Genomic DNA, 16,138 nt, shown 5'->3' on the forward strand with positions numbered 1-16,138 from the left:
GAATTTAATATTTTTATTATATATTTTGGAGCCCTGATTATACCCCCACCCTCCAGGAATTTATTTACCTAAGGAAAATTATATGACTGATTACAAGATTGCAGGTTCATTTTCACTGCTGAGAACTCTTTTTTTTTTTTTACAGCTCACGTTACACTTGCATGACTTGTAAAGTTCTGTAACATCTTGAAATTTTTAATGCTACATTGCAGAAAGGTACTTATATATAGATGAACCAAGCAGAATACTTGCTTTGCAGTCTTTTTGAGGGGAAAAACGTTAGTTTCTTGGTTTGAACAGGCCTGTAAATGGTTTCTTTGAGCTATCGGACAGTGAGTTTACAGGGTGCTCACTGGAGCTGCCTCGTGTTTGTCCTTCAGGCTGAGTGCAAAGTGAGAAACTGCGAGAGGTGCTTTTAAAACATAACATAAGAAGGAATGCTTTCTACAGGGGAATAAAGATAAATTATGCAGAAATCGTGACTATAGCGTGCATGGAATTATACTGGCAAGATCCCCATGGTAAATATTTGACAGATAGGACAACATCTTAGTCATAATCTCAGTTTTTCCAATAAATCATTGCACCTGGGCCTTTTAAATCATAATTCACGTCAGCCAGCACTGCATACAGAGTTAAGGTCAGGAGAGATTTCCAGATGTATTATGATGATTATCTAACAATTCAGTTAATAGAGCCATAGAATTAGATGAGATTTTTGTCAATTCCGATGTCACAGCAACAGGGACCTTTGACTGAAACAACATCATGAATATTGGATAAGATCCTGCAGTGCTGCTCCTCCATGTTATGATATTATCCAAGGATGAAGGTTATAAATACATGAGTTATACTGTTCACTTTCCAGTTGGTAAAAACAAAACAAAATCCCCCCATAATCAAGTTCCAATACACAACTAGATATAATATAGCTTTTTCTTTTTATATATATCTGTATATATATCAAGTAAAAAAATCTAAAATAGTTGGAAGTAAAAAATGAAAAAATAGCTGATTGTGTTATTTTTTTCTTTACAGTGATATGGTAGCAAATACAAGACAAATGAGTAATAAACCTTTACATAAGGTGTTCTGGTCCCATCTCTGTCAATAGGGCTCGAACTAGAATAGAAAATGGAACAAGGTGATTTTTGTTTTTTGGCTACAGCTTCTGCGAGTGACAAAGATGATGTTGATAAGACAGAAGGAAATTACTGCACTAAATAAAATAAAACTCCAGGGTGTTTTCCAAAAGACCTTAAACACGACAGGGTAAAATTTACTTCTGAACTGGGGGACCAAACACAAAGCATCACCAACTCCTACTTTGGCTGAAAATACTGTATGCTTATCCTGGCCCCAAAATACATCCCTTTTGTACCATCTTACCATAAAAAACCCTATCAATGCTTTTTTTCCCCCTTGCAGCCAATAGTAAAAAAAGAAAAGCCACAAATCCACCGAATGGGCCGAGCCAGATGTGAGACCTCAGCGATGCGCAAGTGGTTGGCCGCCCTTTGCCCAGCTGTGAATTTTCCCCAGAATCCTTTACAGTGAAGATGTCAATTGACTAAGCTTGGCAAATGGTCACACTGAGCCCTATTTTGGCTGTAGAAAAGAAAGAAGTACTAGTCTCAGCATAAAACAAGATCATATAGACGGTCAACACAAAACGGTAATTTTTCAGTTGTCTGCATAATAATAACATCATGTTTGCATATAGAACAGCCTTTGCATTATTGCTCTACTCATAAGAATATAGTAAGGAACTTATAACAGACTTGCACATTACAAACTTAAGGTTCTTTGGTGAAGAATGAGAAAACAGTATTTTAGCTGTAATTAAATCTCAGAGAAGTCTTCATTTTTATCTGTTGATCCTTTGGATTCTCTCACAAAGGAGGGAAAGGTATTGAGTCAGCTTTACCATCGCGACGATGGCGACCCCGCCAATCATCATGCAGGTGGGCCAGAAGAGGGAGTGGAACAGCACATTGGAGCTGTACAGTTTGGTTAATATCACATTCTTCTGAACACCTTCGGGGTCATAGAAGCAGGAGAAGCGTTGGTACTTTCTGAAGTTTTCCATCACGACGTTCACCAGTGACATGGATTCCTCATAATTCTTGCCGCACTTGGGTATGTATGAACACTAGGAAGAAATTAGAGGGAGAAAAATGCATCTCCAAACCAGATACAATGTCTGTTTTCAGGTGGCAAGCAGGAAAATCTCAAGATAATTATGCTTTTCATAACATGAGTGGAATACTATTAAGCTAATAATAAATTTATCACAGACAAAACTCAATATTTTGCACATCCACAGAATTTCCCATTGGAGAACCTCCAAGTGCTGTACAAACATTAATGCTTTAATCTGCACAGCGGCCTCATGAGATAGGTGAATATATTATTATTGCTAATTTACACATGCAAAAACGGAACTGATGAAGTACCTCTTCATCTTAAGTGGCATGCGTATGCTCACAGTTAGATGGGTAATTGACTCTCTGTAAATACAAATCTAGTAGTTCAGATCTTTCTTGAATCAGATCAAAGTGATCATAGTGGGCACAGGAGTTCACTCACAGAGGAAAAGGCTGATGAGAGACCTTTATACAAATTTTCTCTTGGGAGTAATGCCTCGATTAAGGACAAATGGCCTAGGAGAAAACACAGTTTTCCTGTGGACAACCCAGAAGACTTTCATTCAACCTCTAGCTGAAGGTCAGCCTGGCTACCAGGATGGCTCTTAGCCTTGATTTTGCTCTTCACCCCTGCGTAAGTCCAGCAGCTCCTTCTCTCTGAAGATGCTGCTTGAATTTCAGTCTCAGCCACAAAGAAAAGAAGATTTGGGGGTGGCTTTTTCTAACGCAGTTTCAACCTAGCATTCCCAAAGTATACTAAAACCAAATTAATTAAAAAACTAGCTTATGGAGTCCGTGCATTGAAGATGTTCCATGGGACATCTAGGATGGTGGCCATGGACTGTGCTGACTGTTCCCTGCAAAGAGCCAGTGTGGGCTGGTGAGGTGGTGGGCAGACACACAAGGATTGAGGCCACGTCTGGATTTTGACCTAGAGCAGAAATACCTGAATTTGTTGCTGCTGCTGCTGATCTTGAAGAAGATTGATGGAAGCAGCCCAGGGCACCTCCCTCCCTCCTCTCATCTAGACACTCACACCCCTCCACACCTGGGGGTTTTCTACACCTGTCCAGGATTTTGATTAAATCCCCTACCTAGGCAAGACCTGCTTCAGGAGGGATGGAAATCTGCTGCTTAACTTCTCATTGAACGTGTGTGCGTGGGACCCAGCAGGTCACTGCTCCCTCACAGGTATAGGGTGATTGTGGGTCCCACCATGCTCCCTGCCTGTGCTGCTGACCCTGCTTGTCCTGTGTGAGCGCCTAAAGTAGCTCCCGATAATTTAATGAGAGAAAGTGAGTTTTTCAAAGGAAAAAAAGATGTTTTGATTAAAATAATGTGACACCATGGCTTTTGATTATTATTGTTTTAATGTATATATTTTATAAATGTCCCTCAGTTCTTTTTTATGACTATGCTGTGACTTTTTTGCAACGTACTGTGAAAAATCTCTAGTCCTAATAACGATCAAAGGATTAACCTCGTAACAGGATTTGATTGATTCATTGGCAAGTTTATTAGCACAGAATATGATTTGAAGCGCGGCAGAAAGATTGCCTGGTCTTAGCAGACTGGACCATTAAGGGTAGAGCATGGCAGCACTGCCATTATGAATATTTCATAGACCTCTAGAAATTAGAGACGGAAAATATCAGAGCAGTAATATCTCATCCATCTTCCTGCTGGTGCAGGTCTGCTCCCTCCAGGATATTCTCTTGCACTCTGCCCAGCTTTGTCTTAAATGTCTAAAGCCACAAGCCTTCTTCCAGTGCCTATGACTCTTTAATAGATCATAATCTAATAAGTAGGGGAATTTCTCAGTGAAGTGTACCTCATTTTCTTTTACTAAATTATGTGCTATCACTATCGTAACAGCAGTATTTCCAGCTCAGATTTTTTTTTTTTCTTGCAAGTTTGGTGCCATACATTTTTGTTTCTTGAAACCCCAGCTGTTACGATCCTGAGCAAGGAGATTAAATGTGGACTTGGCCACTCTTGCCGAGGTCCAGCCCTCCCCCTTCGCAGAAAACAGCAGGCACTTAAAAGCCCAAATGATGACAGCTTCCTTGCCTCAAAGTCTGTGGGAATGTTCCAAGAGTGCAGTGGGGAGAATTCTGACTTCCTGCAAGTCTGAATATTTTCCAAACATTTTCAAAGGAGACCAGACGCTGAAGCAGAACTTCAGCTGTTGCCTCCTACACCTGATGGCACAGAGCCACCAGCCGTGTCAGGCTGGTTGGGCTGCTCGTGCTGAGAGGGTCTGGTAGCATGAAGCTGTGAAATGCAGTTGTCCAAGGGAGGTTGATTTACTTTGCCTCTCAGCCAGGCTCCTTGTGCTGAAACTGTGTCTCTCTCCAGGCTATGGTCTCCCATGTGCTCTACAAGATGTGGATGCCCTTTACCCCATGCGCTATCTACCTTGTCCCAGTTCTCCTGAACTCCTGGAGGCATCTTGGCCTCTGCTTTGAGGAGATCCTCAGCACAAGGACTCTGTGTGCATTAAGTTGTGGTTGTGGTGTGCTCCTGGCCTCCGTCCATGCCTTGGCATCTCCAGTGAGATCCCAGGGATAGCACAGGGCTGGCTCTGCCGTGCTGCGTAGGTTGTTGGTGAGCAAGTAGATGGACACGTATAATGGAATGTTTTGAGTGTTTTCTTTGGCTTGATCTTCATCTAGTTTTCCCCAATGACTGGCAGGGAATTTCACATCCATGCTGTAGCTGTGAATGTAGACTACTAAATCTATGCTGTTCTATTACACCTCTGCATTGTCAAACACTTGGAAATCTGCAAATCTGAAAGTAAACAATGTCTGGCTCTCTACCTCAAGTGAGGATTCTGTGATACAATGTGAGAAAAGTGATTCTTGTGTTACTTGCAATCTGTTCACAAGAAGGACATACTAGGTAGTTACAGGGAGAACTTGTTATTACATTTCCAGCTCAGCTTTTCTGATTTAAAGGACTGGATAGGTAGCCTGTAAGAACCGCCTCTGGACATGTCCACTCCAATGCCCTGCTCAGTGCAGAGTTGCTCATGGACTTATCCAGTCAAGTTATTAATATCTCCAAGGCTGGAAAACACCCAACACCTCTGGGAAAGCTGGGAGTAGTTTCATTTAAGACAATAAAGTTACACCGACAGCCCTATTTTTGGAGAGTCCCCTAGTTCAGGTTGGGGCCCTAGTTCAGGCTGGGCAGTGAAATACCTGGCTCTGGTCATATGCCTGTGGTTGGGATGCATGTTCCTGTCATGCTGAGCTTGGAAACTGCGACTGGAAACTTAGATAAGAAGTGCTGTGGCAATCTTTGTGAGAAAAAAGCGGTCAGGATGTCAATTTACACCTCTTTTGGAAAGTGCAACAGGTCTGAACCGATGGCTGAAGGAGCAGCTTTGTGTCTGTGCTGGCTTGATATTGATTCCTGCAGACTGAATTCTCCAGCCCCAGCCCTGAAATGAGTCTGCTGGGAATTGCAGCTCAACATCGTTGCTCCCCCCCTGCCCCGACAAACTCCTCTCCGGGTTATAAATACCTGAACCTTCAGTGGGAAACCATGAGATTCCCCATCATTTCTGAGTCTCAGGCAGTTGAAGCTGGCATAACGGTGATTCTGGTGATTAAAGCCTGCTTGTTATCTCACTTATGGAGCACGGATATAAATCAACAGCAGCTCCAATGACACAAAAAGAATCAAAATGATATAGTATGAGATCGAAACGGGGCCTCTAGAACTGCTTTAGCTGCTGCAGCCCTTCCTCAGAGTGACAGCCTGGCTCTGTGGTGTGGGCACGGGGGGACATCGGCCGAATTACCTCTCCCAGAGGCTGTTACAGCCTCTGACAGCTGAGAAAGGAATGTGTAGCTGTGAAAGCATTTAAGCCGCTGTGCTTGTAGTATTGACAAGGGGCTGGGCTTGTCTTAAAGGCTAGAGATAAAGTACGCACAGTGAGAGCAATGAAAAGCCATGAAAAAACTCGTGTGCTTTTCTGAGAAAGACTCGGGCAGCTCGACTGGTATCCACTTACTTCCCACCGATTCCCACTGGAGACTGGCAGCAGTGTGCTGTAGAGCTCAGTATAAATTGCACCTATCCCGTACCACACCTTGTGGGCCGACAGCTAGGTTAGACAGCAAGTCTTCCATTTTAATCATTATTTAATATCAAAGTGTGTTTTGCTCCATCCATGCTGGCTGGCGGGGAGAGGAGAGAGACGAGCTCCAGATGCTGCTCTGCGTGTGCGCGGGGCTCTGTGAGGCAGAGAGGGTGGCGGGGCGATGCTGACCTTTTGAAGGTCGCTGGTGTTGGCCTTGGAGGGGGACCATCATGCTCTGCAACATCCCCAGTAATGCCAGGGCTCAGTCAGCCAGGTATGGGGGTTTTTTTTTGGTTTTTTTGGCAAGGAGAAAGATAGGAAAGGCAGACCTGAGTACGTGGATGGAGAGAGACAGTTAGCACCTAGCTGGAGCATCACAAAACCAGCCGTACTCAGGGCAGCTTGTCTCTGGCCACGAGAGAGGGAGGACCCATCCAGGGAACTGAGATGGGTTGTGCTGATCTGAGCTTGGAGCCTCTGCCGATCCCAGCCAGGCACGAGAAGCCAGGCATTTTATAGACATTGCAAACTTCCATTCAAAACTGCGTTTGGATTCAGGTCACATAGCCAGCAGCATGTCAGGAAAACCTAGGAATCCTCCCGAGAGCAGAGCTTAACCTGTAAAACAACCTTGGGCTGGAGAAGTATTAACTGTGCCTACATTAAATTAAGAGGAGGTGGCATCTGGGAGAATTTCAAAGTCCATTTCAGCAAGCAAAAATCATCAATAACAGAATGTGGAGATTTATGCTGAATGTCTTGATTTATTTGAATCCAGTGGAGCACAGAGACCGATCTGATCTGTTTTAATCAAATTGCTGCATGAGCATCACTGGATTTTGTTTCTGCCCTGGCAGAAAGTGGGGTCTGTCCTGCTGCAGACTTCATGGATGGAGAGTGCCTCTTTTCTGGAGTGCTGCCGAACCCGGGGGAAAGATGGGGCACTCTTCTCCATGTCACACTTCAGATCCAGAGGACTTCGTCTCTCAGCCATAGGAGCTAATTATCCAGCAGAATAACTGGCCTGGTGCAACCACTCCGTGCTTTGACTGATTTTAATATCGCTTCATCTTAATATGCAGAAGTAATTTGGTCTACTGAACTGCTGCCATAAATAGAAACACAATAGGTTACGTTGTCAGCAGCCTGAACCGGGGCTCTGCTGTTACGGGCTGCGTTTTGCCGAGCACCCATAGTTTGGGGTTCAGTGACCTTGGATAACTAAGCAGTTAATGCAAATCTTGCACTCACAAGTCTAATGACTTAGCTGTGTCCTGCCTCGCTGCAGCTTGCAGTTTTAGGTACCCAGGTGCTGTGGGTACAAAGAAGGGGAGGTGGGAAAAGGGACATTCCTGGGTCCGATCCTGCCTCGCTACGCAGAGGGAGCAGACAGCCACCTGCGAAGAGGCAGTGTCGTGCCTGGGTGTGATGCACAGCACTGTGTCAGCCGCACAGCTGTGGCTGCGGGCCGGCGAGGAGATGCCTTCTGTGCATCCTCTGCGTTCATTACAGCCTCCAGGCCGGGGCTGGCTCCATCCCACCTGGATGGATTTATGCTGGATTTTGTACTTGCTGAAGCAGAGAGAGGGATTCTTCTGCAGATTCGTTAAAAATCATTTTTTTGGTTCAATGTCTGGAATCAGGGAAGTTGTGCAAGAAAGATGGGCTGACTCCTTAGCTTGTACGTGCCCCAAAGCCAGGCCTTTCATTTTCATGTTGCTGCTTTTATCTTGACAGTCCCTGCTCCGCAAAATTTCATCATCTTTGCACCATCGGCAGGGGTAAGTGCTGTGCCTTGACCCCAGCGGCACATCTGACCCCAGCAGAGATGCTCAGGGCACAGAGTTTGTCACCAGAGGTCAAGATGGAGACACGTCTCGTTTCTCCCCACCGCCATGCCTGGCCCCACCATAAAAAGGCCATTTCTATTCTCACTGCCACGGATTCTCCATGCACATTGCTGGGGGTGTTTGCTGTCATGCGGAGCCATACTCGGGTGGGAAATGACTTGTCCACAGCTCCATGAGAATATCAGAGTGACAAGTGCTCAGCGCTAGCCTGTGCCTGTAAAGCACTGCTTGCATGGGCGAAGGATGAGGGAGGCTCCGGCCCCCAGGGCCACCACCCTGTGTGGGATGAGCTGTGCTCTCTGCACGGGATGGAGGTGGAAAACTGCCCCCTCCAGAGATGTGAGCTCAGTTTGTGCGCTGATTTCTGCTTTCTCTGCTCTGTATTTACCAGGGAAGCAGGAGCTGGAAGCCTTATATTGCTTTAAAGTGAGGAACGGGTATAACAAGGTGAGCAGCCCTCCAGAAACCCATTTAGGAAGAAATTTTATTCTGTGCTCCTACCTCAGAATTAATTTTCATTGTTTCCTCGGTGTGGTAGAGCAGAAGCTTCTGGCCAGAAGAGGTGAGATTAACGTACACCTGGAGGCAGGGGTACTGAGAGATTTTCCAGCAGTCTGGACCACAGCTAAATGAGCAGTTGAAGGTTTCTGTGATGGATGCATTGAGAAGCGAGCACTGAGCCTCTTCTGTCCAGACACTAAGGTGGAAAAAAAGAGACGTTAGAGCATGGCAAGAATGGGCAATAAGCACTAAACGCAGCTCAGGCTTCGCACCAGGGGGCATCTTGCAGGAGATGGTATGTGTTGAAGGGCTTTGAGCGAAGGCTGAACTTTCTTGTGTTGCACATGGCAGACGGTGCATTATTCTGTAGTACCCAAAGTTTGGGCTTTGAGCACAAAACCACCCAATTCACTTATATCTACGTATAAATGAAAAGGGAACTGGAACTTTTAGTCTGGAGAAGGTATATTTGAAACCAGAGGGAATCAGCAGAGACATGAAAGAAAACAGAGCAGCCTGCCCTGAGGAGAGCACAACGTGTATGGTGCTGCATGATGGGACACCCTGGACCAGGACCTGATGGTTAACCTCAAAGTCCACTTCAATTTAAAGTGAAGGCTGGGAGGGCGACTTTGAATTTTCATGGCATGTGTATTCCTACGCATGAAGACACAGTAACACACAAACGGTACCGCATGCAGCTCCCCCTGCGGAAAGGCTTTTTCTAGTGGCAGTTTGCTCAGTTTTCTGTAAGTTAAGTCAGCAGTTGTAATTGTTCTGGAGGATTTCGTCTTGTCTCCAGTTCACCAGAGGCTAAAACTGGAACGATGGAGCCTGGATGTGCGCTGGTAATGTTCACTTGGGTTCCTTGTATGTATTTAAAAACCTAAGGCTGTATTTTCCTTAGGGATGAGAGCAGTGGGAAGGGCACAGTGAGGAATGTGCGCGAGGCCCTTCACGGGCTTGGGGAAAGGTTTCACCCTGGGGCTCAGCCCCTCAGCTCCCACCCGGCACGGCTGTCCTGCCCCTCTCCATCAACCGGCTGAGGGTGTGCTCATCCCTCGCCAAACCTACAAAAGCTTTACACGGCAAGTGATATCAAAGATTTCTGACTAATTCTCTTGGTATTCTACTTTGGCAGTAATTCTGCTTGTATATTCCATTTTACATTTATATTAAATTATGCTATGATTTCTGGGGGGAAATCGAGCGAAAGGACTTTTTTTTTTTTTTTTTTGCCCATCCCAGGCAGTATTTTGTTGGAGGGGTATTGCTATCTGTAAAGGAGAATAACCCCTAAGGAGATCTGGCTGTGCGAAGAGAACTGACAGCAAAGACTCCCGGGTTGTCTTCTTTGTCTCACTTTCACCTTTCTGACTACTGTTTTATTCATGCATGGGGGTAATAAAGTAACACCTACCTACAAGACTTGTGAAGATGGAATATTTAATACTTCGTAGGTGCTTTGATATCTTCTGGCAATTTTTCATATGGTTTGTAATATAAATCATCTCTTTACACATGAGCAATTTTGACCTTAGCAGCCTCTGCAACTGACCCTGATGTTGCTGAAAGGTCTGGGAGAGCAATTTGGAAAAGCAAATGCTCTTGGATACTTAACAGGTCTTGATCTCTGTTTTCAAAATCTAAACTTTGCCTGGATTTAAAAAGGGACAAATACCTTTATCGCACAAGTAAGATGCTTCAAAGCGGTACAGTTTATCCGCAGGCATCGCTACTTTTTCCTTATTGTTGCAAGGTCAAGAAGGAACATTTTTCTGCAGGTGCACCAATATAATTGAGGATGTTCATACCAGTTAACTGTAGGCACTTATTGCACATGCCTAAAGAAGAAACCTGTGGGGGATAAGCCAAAACATGCCAGGTATTGGCCGCTGCCTCAGGGTGTTTTGGGCACGACAGACTAATGTTTTGATCCCCAATTACACATTTTTCATTCTCTTAACCCCACTGATCAGGGCAGAAAAAACATTGTTGACAGTCTTATTACAGTCTGGGCTGGATTTTAAATAGGGCTGGTGCTTGAGAACTGATTTCAAATGCTGCTAATGAATAACAGGCCAAACTTTCTGCTCTGTGACAGAGAAAGAAGCCAGAGAAGGCCTCAGAAAAATTAAGTGCAGTGTGGTAATGATGAAAGATAATCTTTCACTTTCAGCAAATTACTATATTTCAGGAGGATTTCACTTGTTAAAATGCAAGTAATAATCTACATGGAAAGCTACATGCTACAAAGCAGCTTGATTTCTTTCCCAAATTAATTCTCCATTCTTCATTTGAAAGTGCGTTGTTTCTCAAGGCTGCTAAATATTTTTGCTGTTTTCTCCTGAGGTTGGGCTTTGCAGCAACAGCCCCTGAGAGGCTTCCAGGGGTCAGCAGACTGCCGTCCAGCTGGTACGGATATAACTGTGGCAAGCCTAAAGCCTATGGATCAAGATTTTGTCATACAGGGATCTAATTCTTCCTTTGCTTATGCTAGCATTACTCAACTCACTTTCACTGTAGTTATGCCTAATTTATACTGGGGTGTGGAAGTGGAGAATTAGGTCTGTGTTGTACAAAGAAAAAAATATAAAACTTTAATGAAAAGGGTCAAAAGAATAAGCCATGAGAAGTCAGATGGAGCAGAGAGTGTGAGATCAGGGTAACCATCACGAAATTACCTTTGCATGTAAGACCGCAGCAGGGTGATTCCCAGGAGAAAGTACATCATGATAGAGCACACCATCATGGCCAGCCCGAGGAGTATGGCCCGGTCTTCTCCGGCTTTTAGAGCTGTGACTGTTTTCCTTTTGTCCAGTAGATCGTGATCCCTGATTTTTTGGTAAATATTTCTGAGGTTGAAAATAATACATTCTTATGTGAAGTTCACATTTAATCAATGAACCCTCTACAGATTGGGCAGTTCCACCTCCATACCCATCTCGTGAGAGAGAAAGGCTTAAGGGTCCTCAGGTGTCCTTTTTCATTGGATTCACTCTGACCTGGTGGAAACTTATTCATCTCCAAAACAAATTACAGCCATTTCTGAAAAGGTAAAAGCCTCTTATAGCAAATATAAAGATTAGACCCTTGTGCCAGCTCAGTAAATCCTTCTTTGGTACATTTTCATTGGTTCAGTTGAATTATACCATAGGTGAATTTGACCTGTCAGTGCCAACTTAGGCCACTAGAAGATATTTAGGTATATGAGGTGTCTTTTCTTCAGTTGAATATGGTAACAGGTCTTATGTTACCATATGTAGAAAATCTCCTGAAGAAAGTCGTCTCTAAAATTATCTGAAAGGACCAGGTTCTTTTTTGCTTCCCTACAGGCTAGTGGCTTGGGTAATTTTCCACCCTGAGTATGACTCAAAGCTCATGAAACACTATGGGGATTTTGCAATTGATTTCTGTGGGTTTTTTGATTGGGAGCTTATTTACTTTATTTATAAAATAGCTTTCTGGAAGCCCAGTTACTCATTACAGTGAAAACCCTCACAGAAAATTATCCATCAAAGCTATTTGTTCTGGGATTAAAAAAAAAGAAGATACAACAAACCATTCCCCCTTCAGCAGAGAGTCCTTTGCATTGTCTAACCATAAGTCCTTCTTTCATCTCCAAGCCTTTGATGATTCAATGGGTCATGAGGACACAATGGTGAAGAAGGAAATATTTGAGTACATTTCAAACACACTCAAACTTTGTGGGTTTAAAATGTACTTACAGACCTGAGGCTGGTCAAAATCTCCTGTGTTTTCTGTTACGGTTCTTTTGAATCATCCAGGTGGCACCCGAAGCATGTGAACCGCACACCTCTGAGCCCTGGCACCACCATAACATGGACATAGTAGTACACGTGGAAGAAGTTCCTCTTCTACTGTCTGCAAAATGGCAGGTGAGCAACATCAACATCACTTTGGGCTCTAGCAAACCCACCACTCATTTAAGCTGAAACCACCACGTTTCACTCAACCTTGGAAAAAAGCACTGTGCGTCAGACCAACCATATAACTTACATTCACCAACAGGGACAAAGAAATAGAGTTAAGACAGATGTAAAATCATACATAAACACAGTAGAAACAAGAAAATAGGTTTAATCATAAACTCTCTGAAACTGGAATTGAATTTGTGTTTAGATGATGAGTCATAGCCAGGAAAAGCACATATGGTGTAGGGTTTTACAGCAAAAATTTTGCTTAGATGGTAGTGCAGTAAATAGTCTCCCATACCTAAGACCCCTTGAGGTTTCTTCATACAACTGTAATTTACATCTTTAGATGTCTATGGTTTCTCTTCAAAACCATCCTTTAAAGCTTATCAATGTTTTCCTAGTTGGAAATGAAATGGTAATTCATCCTGTCAAATTTTTCTCTGGTGTTGGGGAGAAAAAATACATTGTGAACTGGCAGATGCAATTGCCTTCAAAGAAGTAATGTAGAGTAATAATCTAATATTACTTTTCTATTATTATTTATCAAACTGTATTTAACTCTGAGAGCTGCTATTAGGATTTGCATTGCTCCCAAATGGAGGCAGGCAGGAAGGCAGAGATTGTCATGCAGTTCCAGCACATTAACTGATCACACAGCATAACTTATGTCAGTGCGTAGACATAAAGCAGAGACAGTGCAATCGCTCACTAATGTCACCAGAGCAGCTAGGACATAAAAGGGATACAAATGGAGAATTTGAAAACAAATAGCTAATTGAGAATGGTTACAAATACTTCCCATGTGGCCCTGAGCCAAGAAACACGCAACGAGAGGTGAAAAAGGATGGACTGAGGGGTATGTTGTAGAAATGATCTATCTGGCAGGTGACTGGCGAAGGGGACAGTGTGCAGTGACTGCCTGCCAGGCAGATCTCTTACGCTTGTCTGCCATGGTAAATAAAGCTAAATAAAGCTCTGCCTTGGGGGTCATGCTCAGAGCAGTCATTCGGTTGCTCTTTCGCAAATATTTGTTAGTCAAAGCCCTGAACAACAGGAAGGCGGTAGCCTGGTGCGCCTTACTGAGGGCTTTTTTTCTGCTGAAACCTCGCCAGGAGTCAGTCTGCTAACACATGCCAAGGCGTGCGGTGGTGTGGCACGTGCCAGCGCGTGATGCACCGGTCCTGACGCAGCCCAGGAGATGCGCTGAGTAACCGTCCCTCCTCCTCCTCCCGGCTCGTGCCTGTGCCAGGGAGGTGCCAATTTGCTCAGTATGGTACTCGGAACATCTGCTATTACCAGACTTTACATTTTTGCTCCTGAGAGTCCTAGTTTTGGGGGTTATGGTATGTTGTGCAGAATATTTTGCCACTAACAGAGGAGCCTTGGCATCTCCTTAGCTGGAGCAGCAGCAGTGGCCTGCACGCGTGTGTGTGCTGCTCCGTGGCAGGGATTTTGTGTACGTGTGAACTTTTGGCACAGCCCAGGGACCTCTTTCTGCTCGGTGAGCTGGAAGAGCGCCGTGCTTAGCCGGCTGATTTTGGATCCCAGGGCTGCACAGCCACAATTAGCTGACTGCTGCGGTATGTTTAAGTACAGATCACTGCATCCTAGACACTACTCATCTAGGTGACTCCATCTAATGCTTATGATTACCTGTGATAACTCCCCAAATATGACACGGAAGGGGGCTGTTTGTTTTTAAAGAAGTGCCAGCTGTCAGAACATGGGGTCTCTCTGTCCTGTTCAAAGACATTTAATAGAAAGCAAGCCTCCAAGGACAAAGGTCTTTGCTCTCCTGATCATGCCAAGCTGAAGTTCTCCCCTGCTAAATCTCTGTGTCCCTTTTGCCAAATTGCTCAGAGGATACGGGCTGGCTGCTCTACCCAGGCTCAGCTGCCAGAGAGGAAATCTCATCTGTGACCATGCCTGCTGGGGACAGAGCAGAGATTTCCCTCTCCGTATCTCTCTGCACAGCAGCAGTGTGGGGATCCCTCTGCTATGTGGTCAGCAGCTCCTTACGTGTTCTCCAGAGGAAGGCTTAGGGAGGACCTGTGTGACAAAATTAGGCAGCCCAGGTTATGTAATTCAGCCTGAACACAAAACAGTCAAGGAGAATTACAGCGCCGGTTTAAGCTTACTGGCCTTAATAAGAAATTCTACGCCTTCTGTAGAGCTGCTAATATTTACTGCAGCCAAGACCTTTATTTGCCGTCATGAGGGACATGGCCTTTTCGCACTCGGTTATGTGAAGGACAAGGGATGCCACATGCATGCTCTGTGCTCTGCTGGTGTAAGACTGCGGCGCAGCTCTGGGGATATGATGAATTTATTGGCAAGTATGTAGGAACGGCCCAGTATGCCAAGGGCTTGCAACTGGGCAAGCCCACATAGAGGAGAGGCTAAAGTAATGTTTCTTCCGACCCAGTACAACAGTTCTTGTTTGACTCCACAATGGGTAGATCTAGGAGTGATGCAAAGCGGGTCTAATTTCCTCCCTGGAAATCTAGAATAACCAGGCACCTGCCGTTACTTTTTTTTTTTTTTTTTTTTTTTTAAATCAACATAAATTACCTACCCTCAAGTTCCTTCCCTTGCAAATGGACCATGGTGTGACGCTGAGGGAGATGCTGCCTCCTACGGCACCGCACAGTCATGGGGCTTGTCAGGTGGGGATACCTGCCTGCCTGAATTATTCAGAGTGACTTTGAATTCACATTCACTTCACTGATATCACAGTTATTATGCAGATGTCACTCAAATTACCTCATGTTGAGGTGTCTACTGATATCAGAAATCCTTGAATGCAAGGGTGAAAAAACCTCCTGTATCTTACCTGCAGAATTCCCAATGCTCAGGGACTTTTCTGCTTAGAAGCCAATTTCTTTACATTTTTCTTTACAGGGTATATTTAGCTGCATCAGTTTTTCTTATTAGAGCTATGGCAACAGGAAATCTCTCTGGAGCTCTCACAAAAGTCTCAGTGATAGTTGTAGAAGGATTCCTATTGATATGAACAGACTTCATTCACTCAATTCTTTCCCTCTTTCCCACCAAACTGAATCAAACCAAACCAGTGCCTTGGTTTTCCAAGCTTACAATGTTGTGGAAAGCATAATTATCTGAGAAATAATGAGGGCTTTGCAAGGTTTCTGAAGCATAAAAAGTGGCAGCTGGGGAAGAGTGGATATCTAAACCAGCAATGAAATTTTGGGCTTGATCCTGCAAAAAGAGATGCCCGAGAGATACCTTCCACCCAGGAGGAGGTGATTCTTTCACAGAAAGCGAGCCATTGCTGCACAGGTTATTATTGCAGTGCAATCCCTCAGAAGTCTGTGGTTGTAGCATGTATTAGGTGACAAGTTTGCTGCTCCACATGACAATCTTCCTTTCTGAAGTTTAAAGAACAAAAATTCCTAGGAAAAGGTCACTCAGGGGAAGTATTTTCTCTAAAATGCACTGCCTGTTTGATATAGGGATGCTGCTGGTGACCTTACATGTGTTAAAATCAGTGCCAGACACTGGGGATTAGTTTCTCCCACCAGCAACACTCGCTCTGTGTTCACACCTCTCTTCTGCAGTCCTGAGGCTGTGGTCAGCACTCTCCTATTT

General features: G+C 44.4%; 1 protein-coding gene across 2 annotated transcripts in view; it reads right to left on the minus strand.

Moving 5' to 3' along the window:
- Positions 1 to 619: 619 nt before the first annotated feature.
- The window catches only part of LOC104295550 (calcium-activated potassium channel subunit beta-2), a 152,819-nt gene continuing 137,300 nt past the window's right edge, over positions 620 to 16,138 (minus strand). Inside the window, exons 3-5 of one of the 2 annotated variants that reach the window (XM_009895317.1) lie at positions 11,276 to 11,425; positions 8,592 to 8,787; positions 620 to 2,152 (exon numbers count right to left, since the gene is read on the minus strand). In XM_009895317.1, coding sequence (XP_009893619.1) covers positions 1,868 to 2,152; positions 8,592 to 8,787; positions 11,276 to 11,425 — 631 coding nt within the window. In that variant the 3' untranslated portion in view covers positions 620 to 1,867. Of the gene's footprint in view, positions 2,153 to 8,591; positions 8,788 to 11,275; positions 11,447 to 16,138 lie in introns of both variants that reach the window. The other variant, XM_009895318.1, reaches the window with a different exon arrangement.

Source organism: Charadrius vociferus, unplaced genomic scaffold (assembly GCF_000708025.1).
Source record: "Charadrius vociferus isolate BGI_N301 unplaced genomic scaffold, ASM70802v2 scaffold311, whole genome shotgun sequence".
In the NCBI taxonomy this organism is placed as follows: Eukaryota; Metazoa; Chordata; class Aves; order Charadriiformes; family Charadriidae; genus Charadrius; species Charadrius vociferus.